This window comes from Stylophora pistillata, chromosome 1 (genome assembly GCF_964205215.1).
Source record: "Stylophora pistillata chromosome 1, jaStyPist1.2, whole genome shotgun sequence".
NCBI lineage: Eukaryota > Metazoa > Cnidaria > Anthozoa > Scleractinia > Pocilloporidae > Stylophora > Stylophora pistillata.
The window spans coordinates 5,783,320-5,805,060 of record NC_142519.1 but is presented as its reverse complement, the minus strand read 5'-3'; the positions used below and the strand labels follow the sequence as shown (position 1 = coordinate 5,805,060).

The 21,741-nt window shown below is 39.2% G+C and overlaps 1 protein-coding gene and 1 long non-coding RNA gene across 3 annotated transcripts; one reads left to right on the top strand and one right to left on the bottom strand.

Moving 5' to 3' along the window:
* Nucleotides 1–351: 351 nt before the first annotated feature.
* LOC148740991 (uncharacterized) lies at nucleotides 352–2,903 on the bottom strand. The gene is made up of 2 exons (XR_015991320.1): nucleotides 1,950–2,903; nucleotides 352–1,240 (listed from the first exon to the last, which is right to left on the bottom strand). It is a non-coding gene; the product is annotated as an uncharacterized LOC148740991 (long non-coding RNA).
* On the top strand, nucleotides 1,171–16,849 carry LOC111324657 (uncharacterized). 2 transcript variants are annotated; one of them, XM_088732028.1, is made up of 14 exons: nucleotides 1,171–1,308; nucleotides 5,675–5,885; nucleotides 6,316–6,457; nucleotides 7,207–7,614; nucleotides 7,926–8,126; nucleotides 9,176–9,344; nucleotides 10,858–11,138; nucleotides 11,224–11,286; nucleotides 11,814–11,926; nucleotides 12,765–13,022; nucleotides 13,520–13,656; nucleotides 13,944–14,626; nucleotides 15,197–15,261; nucleotides 16,578–16,849. In XM_088732028.1, exons 2-14 carry the CDS (start codon nucleotides 5,794–5,796, stop codon nucleotides 16,600–16,602), a joined length of 2,637 nt encoding a protein of 878 aa, XP_088588154.1. In that variant the 5' UTR covers nucleotides 1,171–1,308; nucleotides 5,675–5,793; the 3' UTR covers nucleotides 16,603–16,849. The 2 variants fall into 2 exon arrangements, with proteins under 2 accessions (XP_088588154.1, XP_088588150.1); XM_088732024.1 differs by lacking the exon at nucleotides 1,171–1,308 and adding an exon at nucleotides 3,621–3,750.
* The last annotated feature ends 4,892 nt before the right edge of the window (nucleotides 16,850–21,741 follow it).

Here is a 21,741-nt window from a genome sequence, read left to right as displayed (position 1 = left end):
GCCTGTTCCATCCCCCTCCGCTTCTTACCGTCACCTTGTTAACAAAAACTTTTTATCTTATTGGACGCAAGAAAAACTTGGAGAACGCAAGAAAACTTGGGGAATATCACCCGATATTCTCCAATTTTAACTGGGCGTTAAAATTGGTCACGTTAAAATGCGACCCGTCACGTCAAAAGCGTGCACAATTACGACCTCGTTCCCAAGGCCTTTACCCTTAGCCCACCCCTACCTAAGGGAAAAGACCCTGAAGCTGGGAAGGAAGTTGGCAAAGTTATTGGGTAGAGTATTAAAGGGTCTTAAATTGGGTTCTTTATCTAAAAGCATTCACCAGATCGACATCCTCTCACATAATTTCAACCAATTCAATATATTAGGCGTAGTATTGAACATAAGAAAATCAAATGACATCTACTCTATGATTATCTTCAATTTATCAATAATTCATTGATTTCTCAAGTGTAATTCCATAACTCACTTTGATAAAGCCTCATTATGGTGCATCTTAGCTCGAGATATTGAGTGAGTAAACACAGATTGAAGTAAAAATAATAAAAAATCAGCCTCTACTCAGCATGAATTACGCCATCTGCTTTTCATTTGGCATTTCCTGTTGAGTCTGCATCAAGAATGGCCAATATGACGATGGAGGAACTTTGGGTGGTCCCAGCCGTGAGCATATCTGCCCTTTTTGAAAAATGCTTGCTTTGAACTCCCAAAAGTGATAAAGATTATTCAGGTTTATGCTGTCTTTGTGTGTTTTGCCATCCTAGCGCGCAACAAACGTTTCATTATTTTGTTATCATATTTGCATTAAATCTGAGAGAGTCCTTTAACTACAGCCAATAGACCACTTTCATAAATGGCTGCCGGATTAATATTCTTTTGTTTAAATTTAAATTAGCCTTTCTGGCCTCGTTCTCCAGTACAAAATTCAAAAGGATACATTATCTCAAGCGAGGCCAGAAAGGCTAATTTAAATTTAAACAAAAGAATATTAATCCGGCAGCCATTTTTGAAAGTGGTCAATTGAAAAATTATAATTAGCAACTCGTGGGAGATGTCTTGCCTTATCTATGTTGCCCTGTCGCTGAGACGGAGACAGGAAATTGAGAATCTTAATGCCAGAAGCCACTCGGTGCGTTTTCTAATTCATATTTCGTCAACAGTCAGATGCGAATTGTCCATTCATTCGGCTTATTATTCCCCAAGATTCAGAAGTCTTACTCTGGACGGCAACCTGCCGAGATAATGCATATGGGGTACATTTTACAAGATATTTACAACGATGACTACACGCGATAAAAGGTAAATTCATTACATAATTAGGAAATGTTGAAATATTAGCGGAAACCGAAATAGTCCCGCATCTACTGAATTCTACTGCAGAGCTATGCCCCGTGCATGATTTATCATGGTTCATTTCTTATTAATCAATGAATGATTAGATTTTAACCGTGACTGAATGTCCCAATAACGAAAGTTATTAGGAGACGAGAAGGAAAACAGAAGCGAAGAGAATATATATTTATCTTGGAACGTAGTTCGTCCAGTTCAGTTCGTCTAACCAAGTACTGAGCCTATATGCGAAAGCGTCAACGGTTCACTAGTCTCTGAAGTTCCCCCGTCTATGACCATCCTACAAACTATACGTGCATAGACAGTTGGTCTGTTCATCTTATCATTTAAGTTATATTAAAGCCACCGGAATGGAAGCAGGTGGATATGATGTACTTACTAAAGGCAGCTGCTATTTTCATAGTCTGGTTTATGTTGCCCTGTCGCTGAGACGGAGACAGGAAATTGAGAATCTTAATGCCAGGCCACTCGGTAACATCTAAGCCAACGATCCCCCTACCTTTTAATATCTCTATTCATCGATCCCATTCTCTTTCCTTTGTTCATTCAGTTGCTACTTTGATGAAAGAATAAACTTCCAATTGACAAACCTGTTAAGTCTCCATGCCTCTCCGTGTCGACCTATTAGGTCTGCTGCGATATAAGGCGATCACCTTGATAAGCCCCCATCCTTATTCCTGAGCTTCAAGTTTCTAGTGAGTTCTTCTTCTTCTCGACAAAATCTCGAATTTGGAATTTTTGTATTGCCACCATGCACTCAACGAATTAGATAGATAGATAGATAGATAGATAGATAGATAGATAGATAGATACTGAATTGGTAAATACTTCGCAGCATGAACTGAATTGCGTAATCACAGATATAAAATAAAAATAACTATGTACATGTATTCATCTTATTATTAAAAAATACGCAGTTCGTCGTAAGGGGGAACTTGTACATTATTTTTAACTGTTGAGTATTCTGGCCGAAGCAATAAAAAAACTGTTTTTAATTCTATTTGTCTTGCAAAGTGGCAAAGCAAAGGTACGCTCGTGCCTTAACCCGGTATGAGAGCTTACATAGCGGGGTGGTAAAAGTTTGCTTAATTTGTACTGAGGATCGTTCATTATGTTGCGAAATGTTGCTGTACACATATTTTCATGGTGGTCTTTCACAGTTGGAAGATTCATAATAGCTAAGGCCTGTTCGTATTGCATACCAGGACAAATGATTCTCATGGATCTTTCCTGAATACGTTCTAGTTCTTGGTGGAGGTATTCAGGGAGAGAGTAATGAAGAACTTGTGCTGCATAATCGATTACGGATCGTACACATGCCGTATGAATTAATTAATTCATCTATTTTTTGAACAAAACATTGAGCGGCGAAGCCGCCAGGGGTTGGGGACAACAGCTTCGACGTGTATTTGTACAATTACTGAGGAGCGTGCAGGAAGCCAAGCAAACTTAGTCAGCTAATCCTGAACCCGGTTTGAAGCAAATATCATGAAGTTTGATCTTAATCAACGAGATCGAAAAGAACAAACTCATCATCGAAAAAGAAAGTTTTTTTTAAATTTCCTACTATCTACGTATCGATAGTCACTGTGGAGGGCAACGTATTTCGTTCTCTCATTGTTGAGTGCGAATTAATTGTCAGCATGGAAAGTTATCACCTCTAATCGGTCAGTTAAAAGCGCCAAAAACAATAATTGCACCATCCCTAAATTTACATCAATGTGGAAAATCACGAAAGTGAGAAACACATGTTCTTTGTTCTTTCCCACTTATGGCTGGAGTGTTCTTGAATTATATTATGTAGTTTGTAGTTTCGAGTATTTCGACCGAGTAGTTTTTGTACCGCCTCAGACATTATGATCTAAGTACTTTATATTTTGTGTCGCAATATATTTTGATTAATTAGCCAGAACCGCTGAGGACGTATGTACCTTCCTTTGTATTTTTCCACCATCCAATGTTTTACATTTATAACGGCCGCAAGCGTGTAAACCACATACCATCTACATTTGATACACTTCATCAAGGTTTGCGGTTTTGCCTTAAACTGCTTGGTATTGAGAAATTAATAACGATCTTTTAAGGTGTAAGAACAACTGCAAAAGCTCTTTTAAAAAAAATCTTATTATAACGAAGACTGTTTTCTGAACTAAATAACACTGATTGTGTTTTTCATTTGAAGCGGAATTTCAATTATAGGTAAAAATATAGATTTTCAAGGAGGCTTAAATTTGTTACTCTGTGATGCACGTGAAAATTCTCTTTACTAAAGTGCGACCGCTCATTAAGGGCTTTGTTGAACCTTTTCATGCCGTCGGCCATTTTACGGTACTTTTTTGTCGTGTTTTGACTAGGTTGAAGCTCTTCATATCACCATTTATGCACTTCAAGGTAAGTGTATTTTAATATATTTGATAAAGACGTGGAAATGATGTTGAGATAAACACTCTCTAAATATTGAACGCGGATGAAAATCGCTAATGTTTAGTGTACACAATCCTTTGACTAGCTCTAGCTGTGCAAATATTTATTGAAACCACATTTCACCTTGACAGCTGTGTCCTGAAAGGATAGACATGTCAAGAGTAGGAACTAAATGTATCTGAAAATTTCATTTGGGTGGCATAAAACCACGTGAATGCGTGAGTTTGAGAACCAATATGACATCGAACAGAACACCTTATCGAAATCCGCTGTGACGTGACCAGTGACAAATCTCTCTACTTGATCACATCCGTTGCTATTTTGGAAAGTTAGATTATAATCTGTTTAGTCCACTAAACGGACCTAATTGTTCATTGATTCATTCTTCAAATTTTGAACAATTCGATTTTGTTTTATCTTCATCATTAGTTCATTGGAAAAAGCCCGAAAATCGAAGTAGAATTGTCGTGAACAGTCAAATATCAAACCCATATTACACAAACATTCGACTTCCTTCTGTGTTATCCAAACCAAGGAAATGTATTTTGGTTTTATCACATATCTGAGCTTTAACTCTAAATCAAGTTATAATTTATCGCTTTCTTGAATATTTTGTTTGCGTTTGTCTCCAAATGTTAAAATGTTCTGAATATTTTACGCTCATCTATTAGCCTTATGTGAACAAAACCCCCATCGATTTTGTTTACTTTGTAAATTATCGTTTAGTTTCGTGTCAGCGATAGATAATTAAGCAAACCAGCCATCGTCCCACAGTTTTTAAAAATTAAGTAGTCGTCTTCGATATGAATTCGCTTTCGCTGATATTTCACAAAGGTTCATTTTAAAAACCACCAAGATTCATTGTTCACGGTTATTCAACATATTCTTGTGATCGCTGGTTAGATGCGAAGTGGCCGTTGTTGCTTGAGTTTATCCCGGTTTCGATAATATAACAAGATCACTAGGAATGTGGTAATCTCCTTAGATGAGAAGCCAGCTCATAACTGGATACCCCTCTCTCCCAGCATTATGTCACGTCCCCTATTCTACCTCCTGGTTGGAGAGAGGGATTAAATCAGAGTAAAGTGACTAACCAAAGAGCCTTAATATTAATATTTCTTGGCGTTCTTATTGTAAATCATGAAAAATGCAAGGAAAACAACCTGATATTATCAGAAACCAATAAATTAACCACAAAGAATTATGCATGAAAAAGTTAATAAGAACTAATTCTCACTGGCAATTAAAAGAAAATGGTGTACTGTAAATATTCTTATTAATTGCCACAAGTTGGCAGAAGAGATGGGGGCTTATTCATTTAAAAGGATTTAGGGAGCTTATCAAAAACCTTTTGATCAAGGTCAAAATGCAAAGTTGTCTTCTTTTTATTTTGAACTGGTGTGCAAATGTTATGGAAACCCTGAACAGCATGCATCTCTTTGGTGGAAAATTTATGATTCATAATTAAAACAGAAACTAACACAGTCCTTCAAATGCAAGCATAATCTGTCGGAAAGTACTGCTTAGCACACATATCAATATACAACAAGTACTTCAAAGCTTTTTTTTTTTTTGGAAGGGGGGGAGAGGGGAGAGAAGCAAGGGGTTTAGAAATTTGAATTTTCAGGCAAGACTTTATAAATGTAACCAAAATTTAAAGTACAGAAAGTTAATTAAATTAATGTAAATGTGATATTATTATTTGTACACTATAGATGCATCAGTATTGAATTTGTATCCTGTACTTGAAGTACTCAGTGATGGCAGCAACTGATTGTGCCAGCAAGTCATAATTACAGTTGGATGTTAGCTCAACAACACATTCTATACTTTTTTTTTTTCATGTTTAAATTGTACTCACATTCTATTTGCCCATTATTCTGTTTTCAAGGTTGTAAATGCTTGGCCATGTGAAGTTTCATAGATAAACAAGACATCGAAAACTTAAAAAATGTGTTAGTTGCCCAGCTGGTCAGGCATGAGTGTACCAGCAAATGCTCACTCTGACTGATGTTCAAATTACACAAAGTGAAAAAAGCCATTAGCTCAACAAATCACAGCAATGGACCAGACTTGCACACAACTGAAGCAACAGTTCACAGGTAAATTTTCAACAAATCTGTCTTCAGATGTTTTGATTAATTGGTTTATTCATAGTGACTGTTGGTAATGTGAACAGTATTTAGTGCCAATATCAAGATACATGTTCTCTTAACTGCGATCTGTACAGTTGTTTTGAGACTTAAGGGGAAATTCTTTTACTAGATTAAAAATTTTTATGTTAATTGTTCACCTTCAACCACATTACCTGAAATGAAAACCGAAAAAATGTGAGCATTTGCATTTCTAAGAATTGACTTGAAAGTACAGCTAAAAATACACAAAAAATTGAAAAGTTAAGAAGTTTTCCAGAAATTCATTTCAAAACATATGGTCCTCAGGTAACTGTACATGTGACTAAATATTAAAAAGCAGCATTGATTTACTAGTCTGAGAGCACCTTTAAAATTGATAACTCTGATTTGTCTTCAGACCTGGAAAACAAAGAGACCTGATCCTTACAAACATCCTGGAAGAGGGAAGTTCTGTTGATGAACCACAGAGCTTTGAAAAAGACGAACAGTATTTAGATGAATGTCTAAAAGTACTTAATGGCAGTCCTGAAGAATTACAGGTAAGCAAGATGACAACACAAGATCACAGTTAACAAAACATCCTGTGGACAATCCAAACCAAAGAGCAATAATCTCAGAGTTGCGAATGATCCAACATATGAGTTACTTTGTAATCACCTTTTTTATGCTGGCCTATTTTTGGCAAATCTAGAGCTGAGTGGTTCAGGTTTCAGACCTGGCCCGTGTGTTTTGTTCTTGGGCAAAACACTTTACTTTCACAGCTGTACCTCTCCCCACCCAGGGGTATAAATGGGTGCCAGCAAATTTTCAGATGCCTGATGAAATGCTGGAAGGTAACCTTCGTTGTATGGGAGGGCCATGGCCTCATGGTTAGTAGGCTCAACTAGAGGTGCGGGTTCGAGCCCTGGCCAGGGACGTTGTGTTGTGTTCTTGGGCAAGACACTTTACTCTCACAATGCCTCTCTTCACCCAGGTGTTTAAATGGGTACTGGCAAATGTAATGCTGGGGGATAACCCTGCAATGGACTAGCATCCCACCCAGGGGGGGAGTAGAAATACTCCTAGTTACTTCATGCTACAGAAATCAGAACGGCTCATAAACAGACGTTACCTTTACCTCAACCTTCGTTGTGATGAACTGGGGGAAAGGAAACAATACTCCTAGTCATTTCATGCTAAGGAAACAGCAATAAGCTCCAGCTAGATGGGCCACTTGACTTGAGTAAAGAATATTCCTTTTTTTAGGAATGTCCCTGTACTAACAAGCATTGTATATTTTCGTTGGAAGGTGGAGGAATGTGATTTAGAAGAATATGATTTTGATGACTACAATTCTGTTGCCAGCACCGCATCACTGCTTAACATTCATGCTGAGTTAGCTCAAGAAGAAAACAATGCTACCACAAGGAATCATAACCAGCTCTCGCACACTTTTTCAGCTAATCAGAGTTCAGCATTCAAGGCACTCCAACCCAGGGGCATAGTAACTAAAGAGACTATTGTCAACGGCACTAATGCAGTTACCAGCTCTTCCCCTTCTCAGTTGAGAGAACAGTTACTTAGATCTGCCAGAATTTCTAAAGTGCAAGCATCTATTTCAAAGGTGAATAATTGGGGTAAATATGGTGTGTTTAACATGGATGAATGGAAAGAACATTTTCTTGAAACTGCACAAGCTGGGGATTTGAGAGGAATGGTAAGATTAACCAGTTGTCTTTTGATTTTGATTTTCAAGTGTATTTAAGGTATTCAGCATGCACATGTGGCTTAGTGAGATATGAGCTCTTTGATGATTAAACAAATGTAAGGTTATATTAAATACCTTTTTGTTTGATCTGTACCTTGATCAAATGATAGAATATGATAGTTCGACAAATATTTTGAACCAAGGGCTGGTTGAACTATGTTTTGTTCATATTATAGTTATGTGTAAAAGCATATACATACATGTACCAGAAACCAAGCTGTAATAATATACTTGTCTGTCTTCCACTGTTTTTCCAACAGCAAGAGGCTTATAGCAAGCTTGGAGGAACAAGTGAAATACTGATCAGAGTAGCAGATTCATGTGCAAACACTGCTGTACATAAAGCTGCACAGGCTGGTAACCTTGGCTGCCTTCAGTGGCTTGTAGGACAGTTACCAAATGACTGTGTGAGGAATATTACAAACCAAGATTACCACACACCTCTGGCTATTGCAGTTAAGGTATGAGTTCTCTGTTTGTTATCATCACCATGGTAACTGATATTACAGTTCCCTCCTCTATGTTACCTACAAATGTGGAGGGGGGAACTGACACTGTCATACAGTTCTCATAACTTGAGCTTTGAGAATTTGGTGCTGAATTCGACAAAATCCTTTGGTTGAATTTTTTCTTTCCTCTGTTCGCCCTTCACCCTTCGCACCCTCGCATCAATATGAATATTCTCCATAATGTTTTCTATGCATTTCCTTAGGTTCTGACAAGGAGAATTTGTTTTAATTAGGTATCGCAATTTTCTTTAGTTAGTGATCATTTCCTTTACTCTTGTGATCTAAAAGTTTGATTCAGGGGTAATATTCTGAGGAAAAACTAGATGCCAGTCTGAATCTCAGGGATCCAAGGGTTAAACTCAAAACTATACTGTTATTGTAAGGAAGAAATCCTCTTTGGTCTCATGTGAGGTTTTTAAACATCTTTGCCTTGAAATTTATAGGAATTTCTTTTTTTTATTTAATTCTTTTTTTATTAGTCCTTTAGTTATTTATTGTACTCTCAGGACTTGCATTTAATTTTTGGATGACAAACCCTTCGGGTTAGTAGACATCTCTTTTAATAACCAAATTAGTGTGATATCCAACCTCACAAGTTACGATATCTCAAATATGAAACATTTTGATAATAACGACTAGGACAAATTAAAGAGTAGCTGAAATTGCATGGTGACCTCAAAAGTGTTGACAATTATGCACCTATTTTATTTCCCTCTCATTTATCATGATTAGTCAAGAACAGTACATCTACAGCACATTCTCTAAAAAGAGTTTAAGTTGATTAAACAACTTGAGTATTCTAAGTATTCGTCTGAGATGCGGGTCTACGTGCTCTTTGTCCTGAGGTCTACCAATGTCTAAATATGTTAGAAAATTTTATTAACCATGGCGGGTTAGTTGGACACATTTTTAGTAACCAAAAGTTGAAAATTACTAACCATTGGTTAACGGGTTACCGTTAATTTCGAGCCCTGACTCTCCTCTCTTGTTTTTCTCTTTAGCATGGGAGTGTTCAATGTGCACAGTGGTTGCTGGAAAACACTTCCTCTGCAGATGAAATGTCTAACAATTCTGGCAGATTTGCACTGATCCAACTGACAGTTCAAAGTGGACAGGACGAGTGTCTGAAATACCTTTTGTCTTACATCAGTGGAAAATACCTAGAGCTTGGTAAAAGTCGTTTTTCTGCTAATATTTGATGATCGAAATTATCCACGAATACGTTAAAAGGTGTTTTTTTTATAACTGCATCAATTAGGGAGTAATTTTCCATTATCTATCTTCCATCATCTTTGCCTTTGAATGTTTTACCAAGACAGATTTCAAATGCTTCGGAATTTTACTTAAGCAATCAAATAAGGAAATCAAGGAGATATCATCATTTTGTTTAAATATGCGTTAGACGAGTGATGTGTGCAATAGGAAACTTGCAAACGAGTTTTTCATTGCAATCTCACCTCTCAGATTATCCTCCAACGTTTAGTAGTTTGCTTGTGTTGCAATTTATGTTAAACAGAACTTGTAGAGTACAACTCTAACCTCTCAAGCATACACTGAAGGCGAATTCAGTCCAGGATAACTCTCAAAATTTCTGCACGACCTGTTGGGCTGAAATGTTTGGCCGCCATCTTAGTCGTCAAAGTTGTGTCCCAACCAAGTTCCTAATGGTCGGGACACAACAACTATTGCGCAGGTTTCCAAATGAAATCGCGATCTTTTTCTTGGGGAAAGAGGTCACACCTGTATACAGCGCCAAGGATCTCGGAATAATTCTAGATAATAACTTAACCTTTGACCAACACATTCATCAAATTACCTCATCGCGCATGGCCAAACTTCGTCAAATAAATAGGGTAAAGAACAGTTTTGATAGGGACACACTACTTACGATCATCTCCGCTCTAGTCCTAAGTAAGTTTTTCTATTGCTCTACCGCTTGGTCAAACACAACTGCCGCAAACATCAAGAAGCCTCAAGCCGTTCAGAATTTCGCGTGCAGAATCATTACAAACACCAAGAAATTTGATCAAATTACTCCTGCATTACACGAAATCAAATGGCTACCAGTAAATGAGCATCTTCACCACAGAGACACTGTAATGACATTTAGGTGCATCAAGGGCCTGGCCCCCGCATACTTATGTGAGTCTTTTCGAAAGCGCAAGTCTATTCACTATCATGACACTAGAAACAAAGAAACCCTTGATATTCCTCCAAGTAAGACAAAGTCCGGCCAGCGACGTTTCCTCTACAGAGCAGTCAACATTTGGAACAATGTAGACAATGATTTTAAACAGTTATCTTTAACACCATTTAAAAAAAACTTGAAGGTGAAAATACACATGCTAGACAACTATTTTAATGACCGTTTTTTATAAATTATAACTTCATTCATTTATTATCACAATATATTTGTACTGTTTAGTATTGAAAAGCCCTTAGGGGAATGCTAATAAAGTATGTATGTATGTATGTATGTAAATCGGAGGAAGGTTGGGGTGAGAAAACGTTTCTTCTAAGGGGGTAGTGGATAGGTGAGAACCTGGGGAACCGGTGAACTCGCCCCCTCATCCCCCTCCCCCTTTGTTCGCCACCAGCTTTCTCCATCTATTCTCAGTCACTGTCTTTTACGATGAAATAGAATTTCTTTTGATTCATTAGCCTGGACACGTTTCCCTTGCAGACATCGCTGATTCATCTGGTGTAACACTCGCCCACCTTGCCGCTAGGGAGGGTCATATGACTTGTCTCCAGACCCTTGTGGATCACAATATTGACGTCATCACTGCCGATAATGATGGGCGCTCTCCTGCCGATTACGCTTACGCAGCCGGTCAAACCAGTTGTGCCCGTTATTTGGTAATGGAAGAATCGTGTTGGTTGCTATCCCAAAGGGTGGCGAAGTTACACAAAGAACTCAAAGATTGCAAAGCGGAGAACAGAGACCTCAAAAAGAGGCTTGAAGTAAGTCATCGCTTTTTGGTCAAGTATGGTCGAGTATCTTGTTCCTGAGTTAAGAGTTTCAACAGTACGGTTTTTATGCCAACAGGTTCTTGAAAGTCACGCTAAATCTGGAATGCCTGACAGACCAGAGGCTGTAGGTGGAGATCAGGTAAAATTTTTCAGATATAGAAAAGAATGTTAAACTGAGTAAGTAATAAGGCTGGCACTGCAACAGAGGGCTCTTGATATAGACCTTTTTCGACCAAGAGTTCTTTCAGGGCCCATGCTATTTACTGGTTATAGCCTTGTCCTAAATAGGTCCTTCTTTCTCCTATTCAAAATGTCCTCTGTTATATTGTCCGATTGGCAATTTTATTTGTCAATGTATTCGTTACGGTGGAGTCTGATACGAGTATCTCATGAGAAAGAGATCCGGCAAAAAGTGGCGACTGAGCATTACAAGAATCACTTTTTCATTTGGTATTGATTGGAAATGACCCATTGTGAGTGACTAAAATACCACGGTTTTAACAAAATATCGGGAAACTTACAACGGTGTGCGTCTTTCAGTTTAGGACGCTAGGTATTACTAAATATTTTGCGTAGTAAGGGTGTGTTTACGTTAGAACTCTCTGTCTTGAGATTCTTGAGATGAATAACCTTCTATTTCTTCTTGTTCTGATTTTTTTTCGTCAGAGCGATACGAGTAGCACTGGAACTAGTAAACCACAAGGTAGTCCACACAGCGACAGAAGTCGTTCTGATAGTACACCTGATGGAGAAAGTCCCAAGGGATTTGGACATGACGGGTTAGCGAATCAAACTGTTGTACCCAATCCATTGATTTTTTGTAAACCTCATACCAACGAAAATAACGGTAGACACTCAGGCTCACACAGTTCCTTTACAAGTACCGAGGGGTATAAAGCTACCACGCGGAGTTTAGAGTGCTTTCAAACCAAAACAAAACGGATCGCAGCGGTAAATTAGAAAAGAAAAAGACATCACAAACAGCTAATGAGAATAAAAGACCCTCCCCACCCTCCCCTGCACAGGTAGCTGATAATTAGTCACCTCCGCCCGAACGAGGTGACGGTAGCCTGTAGTGAAGTGGTATCCCGTCTTGATGGTAAGCAGTGTTGAATGTAATCTTGGATGACAACTTGGTTTACTTCACTTTGCTCTGTGATTCGTCTAGAAAACTTGCACTAACTTCTCAACTGATGAGATGCAAAATGATTCGCGACTCAGGAGGGAATGGGGATTGATTATGAACAGTGATTTTCCAGTTCCCAACCTGAACAGAACACTCAATGAAGAACTCTGTCAGAGTTATTAGCCATATTTCCTGACTTAGCTACAACATGCTTGTCCATTTTTTCTCAGTCCTCGGAAGCCGTTCCTTCGCTCTGACGAAGGGCTAACGCTTCAATCATCGACTCAAGAAACTCTTTACGGTGAACAATTTACAATATCAACCCACTTGATAAAACCAATTCATCTTGTAGTTCCCTCCACCTATACAGCACCACAGTTTGTTTGGAAACTTACCCCTGTGCTCTGTTGTATAGTTGAGTAAGGAGACTTCTTAAACAGACTGTCTGCTTTTAATTTTATTTCAAACGGTTTCTTTCTTGTGCCACTTAGAACTGCTTATCGCTATCACGTCAACGGATCAGATCACAGCCCTAAACACAGGCATCCGCAGCGAAAACTTAACACAGATGGTGCAACAGTTGTGAACGAAGAGGCTGAAGTGAAGAGCGCTCGTCAGTTTGAAGAGTTAAAAAAGCTTAGAAGAACGAGCGAAAGGGGGAGCGTAGACTCCAGCGGTTCGGGTGTTTCTTCACCGATGTCATGGTCCGATACAACGACAGATACCACGGTCATGCAGTATGTAATGGCGTAAGTGTTTTAGAAGAGACAAAACCTGTGCTAGCGTATGTAGATTTGAGAGGCGAATTGCAGGAGGGTAAAGCTTTTAGTTTCCTTCGCGACTTTTCCACGGAAAAAATCTACCCAGTGATATTTTCGAAACCTCAAGTATATAAAACGAAAATTTTTCTTGTAGATCATTGGTACCGATTTTCTTTTTACAAACTCTCAGTTTAGAAGTGTTCCAAGCCGGACTAAAGCAATCTTGTCAACAAAGCTGCGCTAATCATTGTTTGTATGAAAACTGACGGAAGGTACTTCGTTTCGAGCAACTCCACATGAATATGTGCAACGATGACAAATTATAAATAAACTCAAACGTTACATGTGTAATCCTAATTAAACACTCCTAGTGTCAAATGGGTTTAAATTTTGGGCGGGGTATACAGGGTGGGAGATCGATATTTCTTTCTTTATTTCTTTATTCATATTTTTACATTTGATATTATAATTAACTCCTGTTGTAGGAAACAAATAGCGGCTAACACTCGTAGACTTGTTGTGTCGAAACATGCTCAAAAGGTGGAGGAATCGCCGCTGATCGTGACCAAATTGACACCTGTCAGAGTTGGTGGTCTGTCTGTGGATCAGCCGAGAATAAAAGGTATTCACCATTTGTCAAGTAATCACACACACACACACACACACACACACACACACACACACGCACGTACGCACGCACGCACATACGCACACACGTATACCTTGCGAATTTCCCAGCTAATTCTTCCTCGGTTCTTTGTAAAGTTAAAGTGTGTCGAACACATGTCGATGCAGCGATTAATGTTATTCCCCTTTCAAATGTGCATTTATTTTTTCGTCCACTCGTTTGAAATTCAAATTTTGAGCAAAATGCTTTGCGCTCAACTTTACTCATCATTTATTCCGAAGGTTCTAGTCTCCAAGTCTTGTCGACCGACGCTTATTATTCTCCGTCGTCATCTCGATCCCATTCTCCTGCTCGGACAGACTCGACATCAGGAAGCCGACCAAACTCTGGCACATATACCCTGAAAGAAAAGAATGACATACAAATAAAAACCGTTCGAGACGAGAGAAAATCTACAAATGAGACAGTTAGAGTAGGCACACCTTCAAGGTTACGATCACTCCCAAATAGACGTAAATCTCCTTCGTTTAGTTCTGAGAGCACAGTCAGTAGCTCGGACAGTGATGCTGAGCGTAATGGAGAGCGTAACAACGGACTACGCTCTCAAAGGGGGTACCCCCTGTCGAATCGATGGAAAGAGCACAGTAAGAATTCAACGAACTCAAGGCACATTTTGTACAGAGAATCCTCTGAAGTTGAGAGCACAGAGAAGAAAACTGTTTCGTGGAAGGAATCGTCGAATGAGTCAAATGTATCTAATATGAGGACAGACATGTCTAGTGAGAAATCGCGCGAACCGCCCAAACCGCCAGCGCGGACAGTCAGGACTCTGTTGCGTGGTACTGGTACGAGTGGGTATGGCCGAGTGAGTCGAAGTCCTTTGTCAAGGAACGGAGTCATGAAAAGTGTGGAGCATGTCACTATTCCGTCTGTTATTATTGAGCGCCCTGTTCAATCCGTCCCGGTAGGTTTATGACAATATTTGAGTGCTTTAAATCCACGTTGTTCTTATCAAAGTTTTTTTATTTTTGTTGCTGCTGCCTGCGGCCGCCGTAAATTTCGCTCCGACGAAGGGCTAACGCTCGAAACGTCAGCTTTTGTAATCGTTACGGTGGCCAATTTACCACTTCAACTTTGTTGATATATCCAAATATAATTAGTACATTTTTAAGGCCGACTCTCACCTTTTTTCACCGGCGTCGCAACTTACGCCTACATTGTAGCTTTTACTAGCGTACTCAGAAGCTGTTAGTTTACAAGACTAGATGGGTTGGTGGAAGGTCATTTTAAGCTTTCTGTCCCATTTTATCATGCTCTAAAGGGGACATGAATTAATAGAAAGAAATGTTCTTGTCTTTAGTTGGTTAAAGTTGCACAGTCGTGTCCCGTGTGAAATCATTGTTCATATGTTCCTGATGACATTTGTCAAAATCAATGATCAATGTCTTTTCTGTGTTAGTATGATAACGATTTTGAGAACCGTTGCAACATTGGTTGATATTATTGATCAATATCTTTTTTACTCTTGCAATAGGAAAACCTTGGAAATGAAATGTTACCTTATTCGTATGATGGATTTCAACAGGACGACAGACCATGGTAATATGCTTACTGTATATCATTTTAATTGCCTATATATGATCAGAGAGATACGTGTACCCTAATGCCACGAGTTTGGTGTCATGTGATACTTAAGCCACCTAGGCCGAGGTAATTTTTTCTGTAAAGAACTGTTTCTAGAAAGTCGCTAGGAAGTTTTTGGTGTTTTTTTAAGTGAAATGAAAGAACAGGTTCTGGCTTTTGTCAAGACAGACTCGCGTAAGATCATACTACCCGTTTAGGACAGAATGATGCAAACACTATACCCTGTCTGGCAGCAGGTCATCATGCGAGCTGTAAGAATGACTGCCCCCTTTCCGCCTCTGCGTTTTTTTTTAGAGTAGAGATTCCGGCCAAGAAGGGGTTTGGGTTAGGGTCCACCTTCTGGAGCAGTGGGGAAATTCGTGCTGCAAACGTATATTTGTTGTTTTTCTTTAAGTTTTTGCTACGAGATACCCAGTCCCTAGATATCTTTGCGTAACAGACGGTATATAAATTTTCTGGGGCGTAGGTTAGCACACTCTCCCCCCTGTTGTGGCCTAGATTTCATTTGCAGAGCTGCTGTTACGTGTGAGTTAAGATCGTTTTTGATTTTCTTCCTCGCTTAATGGGTTTTTGTCTAAGTTCTTCAGTTTCCGTCCAAAGCAAAACCATCCTTTCAAATTCTCTTTGCGAGTTGATCTTAGGGAGAAGTGTCTTTAACACTTTCACCCCTAAGAGTGACTAACATACATACATACGTTAGTTGACCACTCCCCATGGGGGCTTTTCAGGGCCAATTCCCACCCATCCCACCCCAGGGGAGGACATCCATTACACAGTAATCTCGTGAGTGGGAAATTAACTTATCCTACCCCTAACCCTGCAGGAGACGGGGCCCATGGTTTATTCGTCTTTATCCCAGAAGACTAGAATATCTATCCATTTTTTGATTATAGAAAGGTAGCAAATTCTCCTCAGTTATTTTAAGACCATGAGTATTGGTCCGGCCGGGGCTCGAACCCTCGACCTCCCGCACAACACAATCCGGCGCTCTAACCAATTGAGCTAACCGGGAGGCATCTAATTTCTCCCTACGATATCACCCCTGAGTCAAACATTAAGGTCAGGAGAATAAATGAAAATGATCACCAACTAAAGAAGCTCTTGATTGTTCAACAAATTCTCCTTGTCAGCACCTTAGGAAATGTATAGAGAACAGTATGGAGAATATGCATACTGATGTTAGGGTGCAAAGGGTGGGTTCGTTTGATAAGGTAACTGTTTATCTGTAGCATAGCAGCCTTATCACTTACACTATTGTTTATTGTGTTTAGGTACGAAACGGACGACTTTGAATGAAGTATCGCCAACAAAGACACCCGATAACTTTTAGAATGAGCTGAGCTTTTCTGATGGTCAGGAACTCCCCTTTCATGCTATAAAAAAAAAAAAAAAAAAAAAAAAACACCAAGCAAGATTTGTACCTCTAAAAGAGGGAGAAGTGGAATTCTCATGCAGTTTCGAGACAATAATTTTATTGCTTGTAAATATTACAATCAGATCAACATATTTTTTATTGTAAATAAATCGGGAAATCTGACTGAAATTAACCTGGTCAGTCTCGTTCTCATGTTCTGTGGTATGTTGGTATTCAGTTTGCGCGTGTTAGACAGCCTTACGATCGGTTTATCGCTCGTTTCACAAAATAATGCATGTAACCGATTTTCTGCAAGATTGGTTTAAGTTTGAACCCGAGGTTATTCCCGCAATTGGCTTGAACTTTAACTTGGGAGCGAAGAAAGGTAAGCAATCTCGTGTCAAGCCCTTATTACACGGAGTAATTCTCTCTCACTTTGGTTATCAATTTTAATGCCCTCAACCCCATAGCTCAAACTCCTCCCTGTCCCCTCCCCCCATAGCTCAAACTCCTTTCCTTCCCCTCCCCCCATAGCTCAAATTCCTCCCCGTCCCCTCCCCTGAAAGAGAGGTTGCGTGAGGCGTACTCAATCGTGACCTGGAAAGAAAGTGTGAACTTTCGACTTGTGTTCGTGCGCTCGCCATTCAAAATTCCATTTTTCAGCTTGTGGGATCTTTACGTTCCCACACGCCTCAAATCTGTGAAATGCTTTCCGGACATCTGTAACTGATTGGATTGTGGAAAGCCGCTTGCAGTGTAAATAAGATAATAGGAAATCTTGTTTTGTGGTAAACAGTGTACGACTTTCATATAATTTTGTTCAAGTTCTCTTAACGGGCAGTCGTGAGTCAGCATTTGATCTTTTCAATATTCACTAACCGACGATTCTTAGCTGAAAATGATCTATTTAGTTAAGAAATTTCATAAGTATGCACCATTTCATGTCGTTTGGTGACCGGAAAGCACGGGCTTATTAGGGTAAATCCGACGGGTAGTCATCGGGGTGCAAGAGCTTCAGTCTCGGTATACACCTTTATCACTTAGCGCCATCTTGGATTGCGTGAAGCACCAAATCGAGGCTGGACGGGCATAAAGTTTGTGTTACACTAGTGTTTACAGTGGGGATATATGACAAGTGAGCATGGCTCAGGATCATTGCTCTGTTAACTTCTGTACAAATAACAAGAGAAATCAGAGGAGCGAGAATTTATCTTTTTTCAACTTTCCTTCAAATTCTTTATTGACATCGAAATGGATTGCCGCTATAAAGCGAGATGAAGGGCTAGATTTTGAGATAAGAATCCGGAGCTGTGACTGGCGAGTTGTCAGACGCGCGTATTACTAGCGACCGAAGTTTTGCTTTCGATTGAAAACAAAGCCACTACACGTTTTGCGAAATACCTACTTTTTTCGTATCCAGAACACTAGTCATTTAAGGAATCTACTAGTCTTTTACTTTTGGCTCAAGCTGTCAAACGCTCATGGCAATATTTTGTTTGTTTTTATTAACTCGGATTTTGTAATATGTATTAAATGAGATTCTCCGGCCCTCGTTTATTCGCGTTATAATGAAAAATAAAACTTGAATTACAACAAACTTGAACTACACGACAGAAAATTACTAAAAACTGCCCGAAATTAAAACACTAAAATTTTACTCAAATATCATTTATTAGTAGTACGTAAGGCGAGGTTTAAATCAAGATGGTCAAATAAATATCTGCAAGCTCCACGGCTCTTCATTCTTCCGCTGTGACTTGTAGCTTCGAGCTCTCACGACGACTCCTGTGTCTAGTGTTTTCACTGAAAGGAAAGGTGCGAACGCGGATGTGTAACAACGTGGACACGCTACGAGTCATGGTTTCTAAAGCTTCATTTCATCACTTTTTTACTTCGTTGGAAGTTTTTGATTAACGAATCCGGGCATAAATAAAAGATAAGAACAATACGATATCTGTAAAAATGGTATGAATGGCGTGAATCACCCAACTGTTCGAATGAAATATTTCCATCTTCATCCAGAGTTGAGGCATCAACAACAACCTCAGAACAACTCGTCGATATCAAAGATGTAGCCTTCGTAGAAATTGCTGTAACCACGGGTTATTACTTTCTTTGGGACCTTTACATCTTTCTCGAGCCATTTCTCGACGAGTTGAATCAAAATAAGGAATATTCTTAAGAGATTTCGACCACGTAACAGAAGCTACTCTCTCAGCCATAGTGAATTGTATAGAAATATGCCAAACACGCGAAACACAATGCCCGTCCAGCCTCGATTTGGTACGGCACGGAATCCAAAACGGTGCTGCGTGATAAGAGTGTACTGGCGGAATACGAAAGCTCAGTGTGGACGGGGAAATCTGATAGATATGGCGCGTTATTCAACATAGACCAGCGTGTGCCAAACTAAAAGAGATACGTATACAGTGGTACGTTTTCTCTTTGGTGAACTAGCTACAGATTTAGTAATATCAACTAAGTAGAAATTGTGAATTGGCCACCGTAAAGAGTTAAAAAGCTGACGTTTCGAGCGTTAGCCCTTCGTCAGAGCGAATGAAGGAATTGTGGGTTGTGTGTGGGTTTATATGCAGAAAGTGGAGCTGCGCTATTGGTGGGAGCATGGTGACGAGAAAAACACGAATAAATTAGTCGAATGAAAAGCGTTCGTTGATACCTATGGGGTTAAGAGTGCCGATTTGAAAGATAAACTTTTGTTCAAGAGTTTTGCGGCTTTCCGAGCTACCTAAATGTAAGGAAAGACCACAGATTACCATATGTTGCTTAGAATGATTAGGTAGATTAAAAATGTCCTGCGATTGGTTTTGATACGTCCAAATTTACCCAAGAATCGCGTAATTAATAGAATCTCGCATTCTGATTGGTTAACGGAAAGAGGTATTTTATTAGCGAGGAATTGCGAATTGAAAACGAGGGTGTGATATTGTTTCGCATCTCTTGTTTCGCATTCAGGATAAAAGCAAGCATTGCTGTTTTCTTTTTTCTTATTTTTCTTTAAATATGCGATTCAAGGAAAATCTGACTCGTGAATTTCACGTTGAATTACACTTGAAAACAAATAGTGAGCTCATCGCTTCGCGATTTGAGCGATATCGTTTTTCGCGTGCAGTTTAACGCGCGATTCTTTCGTCAGGTAATTAATTTTCCTGTAAAACTTGCAGCCTGGCAAACTGTTTACTGGCAAGCGAACTGATGAGGAATAGTGCCGTAATGAAAGCATTCCCATCCGATGTAAGGCCTGAGCTTAACTCATGCGAACGTGTACGATGTGGATTGGACTTTTCATTAAATCTCGTCCTTTTTGAAGGTTTCCTTAAAGCTTGTCGCTTTTCCTACTTCTACAAAAACTGAAATCAGACAATGGACGACAAGCCGCTGCCGGGGATCTGCCTCTGATAGAAAGAATTGTATAAGAATTGCCCAGCGATTGAAAGCTTTTTTAGAGATCCAGACAAGAGGCGACTCGATGTTTTCTTAAAACGGCCTTTTTTACATATATTTTTATTTCCCCCAATTGCGACATATTTTGTTAAGTAAGCTTCTTAATTTTGTTGACGGCGTCGGTCATTCTGATGTAGATGAAAAACCGCAAAAATAGCTTTGAGAAAGGAACTATTCCTATTTGGTAATACGAAACTGCTGACAACATCTGGTATAGCAAAAGGCCCGCTTATAGGGGAATCCAAAACGCACTGATTATTTATGTTAACGGGGGCGTGCTATTCCGTCCTAAATTTTTAAATTGAGCATGTAATACAGCACAGTCCCAGATATCTTAAAATTCTTTTGTCGCGTGCAACCTTAAGAGCAATCGAATCCTAATGTTCTTACGACGAGACGAAAGTATGTTTCCAATGCGATTTACAAACAGAGGTCATTTTTTCCAATGACCGAGGTAACAAGATTCTAATGAAATTTGAAAAACTACGTAATGGTTGTTATAAGGAGATTGATGGCCCTGTGTGGCTTGTAAGTTGTCGGAAGTGTTTAAGTAAGAGAGAAGGACACAGGGTTACCGTTTTTTTTTTTCGCAACGTTGGAAACGGTTTCCTTATGGAGACTTAACGCTACTTAAGTTAATCCGTTGAACGTAATTCGAGTTTCGTGAGTTGATTCCTTTATCCCGATTTATGTACCAAACACGTACGAAAGTGGGAAAGGATAAAACGGTGCTTTGAGATTTAAAACATACGTTTTGAGGAATTGCTCATTATTTGGGATAATTGAAATCACATTTGACAGCAGCCAGTGGCTTATTCCTCTGCCATGACCAAACCAAAGAATTTCAGTCATCCACAGGGTTGCATAACATTCGACCTTTGAAAATGTTCGCTAAAGTTAAAAGCCTTTTGGGTTGTTGATTTTGGGTCTTTTTGCGTATCAGCATATACTGATTTCATCTTTTCGATAAATAAAGCTTTTGACCGGAAACTTGTAGAGAATTATACTGGTTTTGACCTCAAGAGTCCGGCATTTCCCGTAGGTACAAAAACAAATGAAAATGAAAACTGGAATTTTGTGGATTCGTATTGTAAATATTGCAAAATCTATTCGGTGTCCCATAGCTATATCAATTTTCAAAATGAAGACACATTTCATTGTGCGTACTCCTGCACTTTCCTCTTAATAGTTTAGTTATTTCCCGACGGTCGCAATGATTAACCTTTTTTCAGCCTTCCGGCGACAAATCTTATTTGTAAAACCATAAAATCACTGTTAGGATATCTGTAATCCATCACTAATACAAGGAAAGCTTGTTCACAAGTCTGCACTATTACATTTTATCAAGCGTGTAAAAAATGGTCATCACAGCTCTCAATTCATGGAGCTTTTGCCGCTCTCTGTTTTGTTTCCATAACCGTGACTTTAAGGTCTCTATCCTCTTGTTTAAAACGACGTTTTCGGTAAAGTGTCAATCGACCCAAGTTGAAAAAAATATCGACCATAATCAGTCACGAAAGCAATTAATTAGACAGGCAGTTATGAATCATTGATCTGGCGCAGGATAACGGGTTGCCCTCGGTTCAGCTCTCAGTGTGAACTTCTTCTTGAGTGACTGT

Excerpts from the sequence above, each read along its gene's own strand:
- LOC111324657 (XM_088732028.1), top strand. The coding sequence starts at position 5,794 with ATGTTCAAATTACACAAAGTGAAAAAAGCCATTAGCTCAACAAATCAC. Across the intron at positions 7,615-7,925 it reads CTGGGGATTTGAGAGGAATG|CAAGAGGCTTATAGCAAGCT; the intron begins GTAAGATTAACC and ends TTTTTCCAACAG. Across the intron at positions 9,345-10,857 it reads TGGAAAATACCTAGAGCTTG|ACATCGCTGATTCATCTGGT; the intron begins GTAAAAGTCGTT and ends TTTCCCTTGCAG.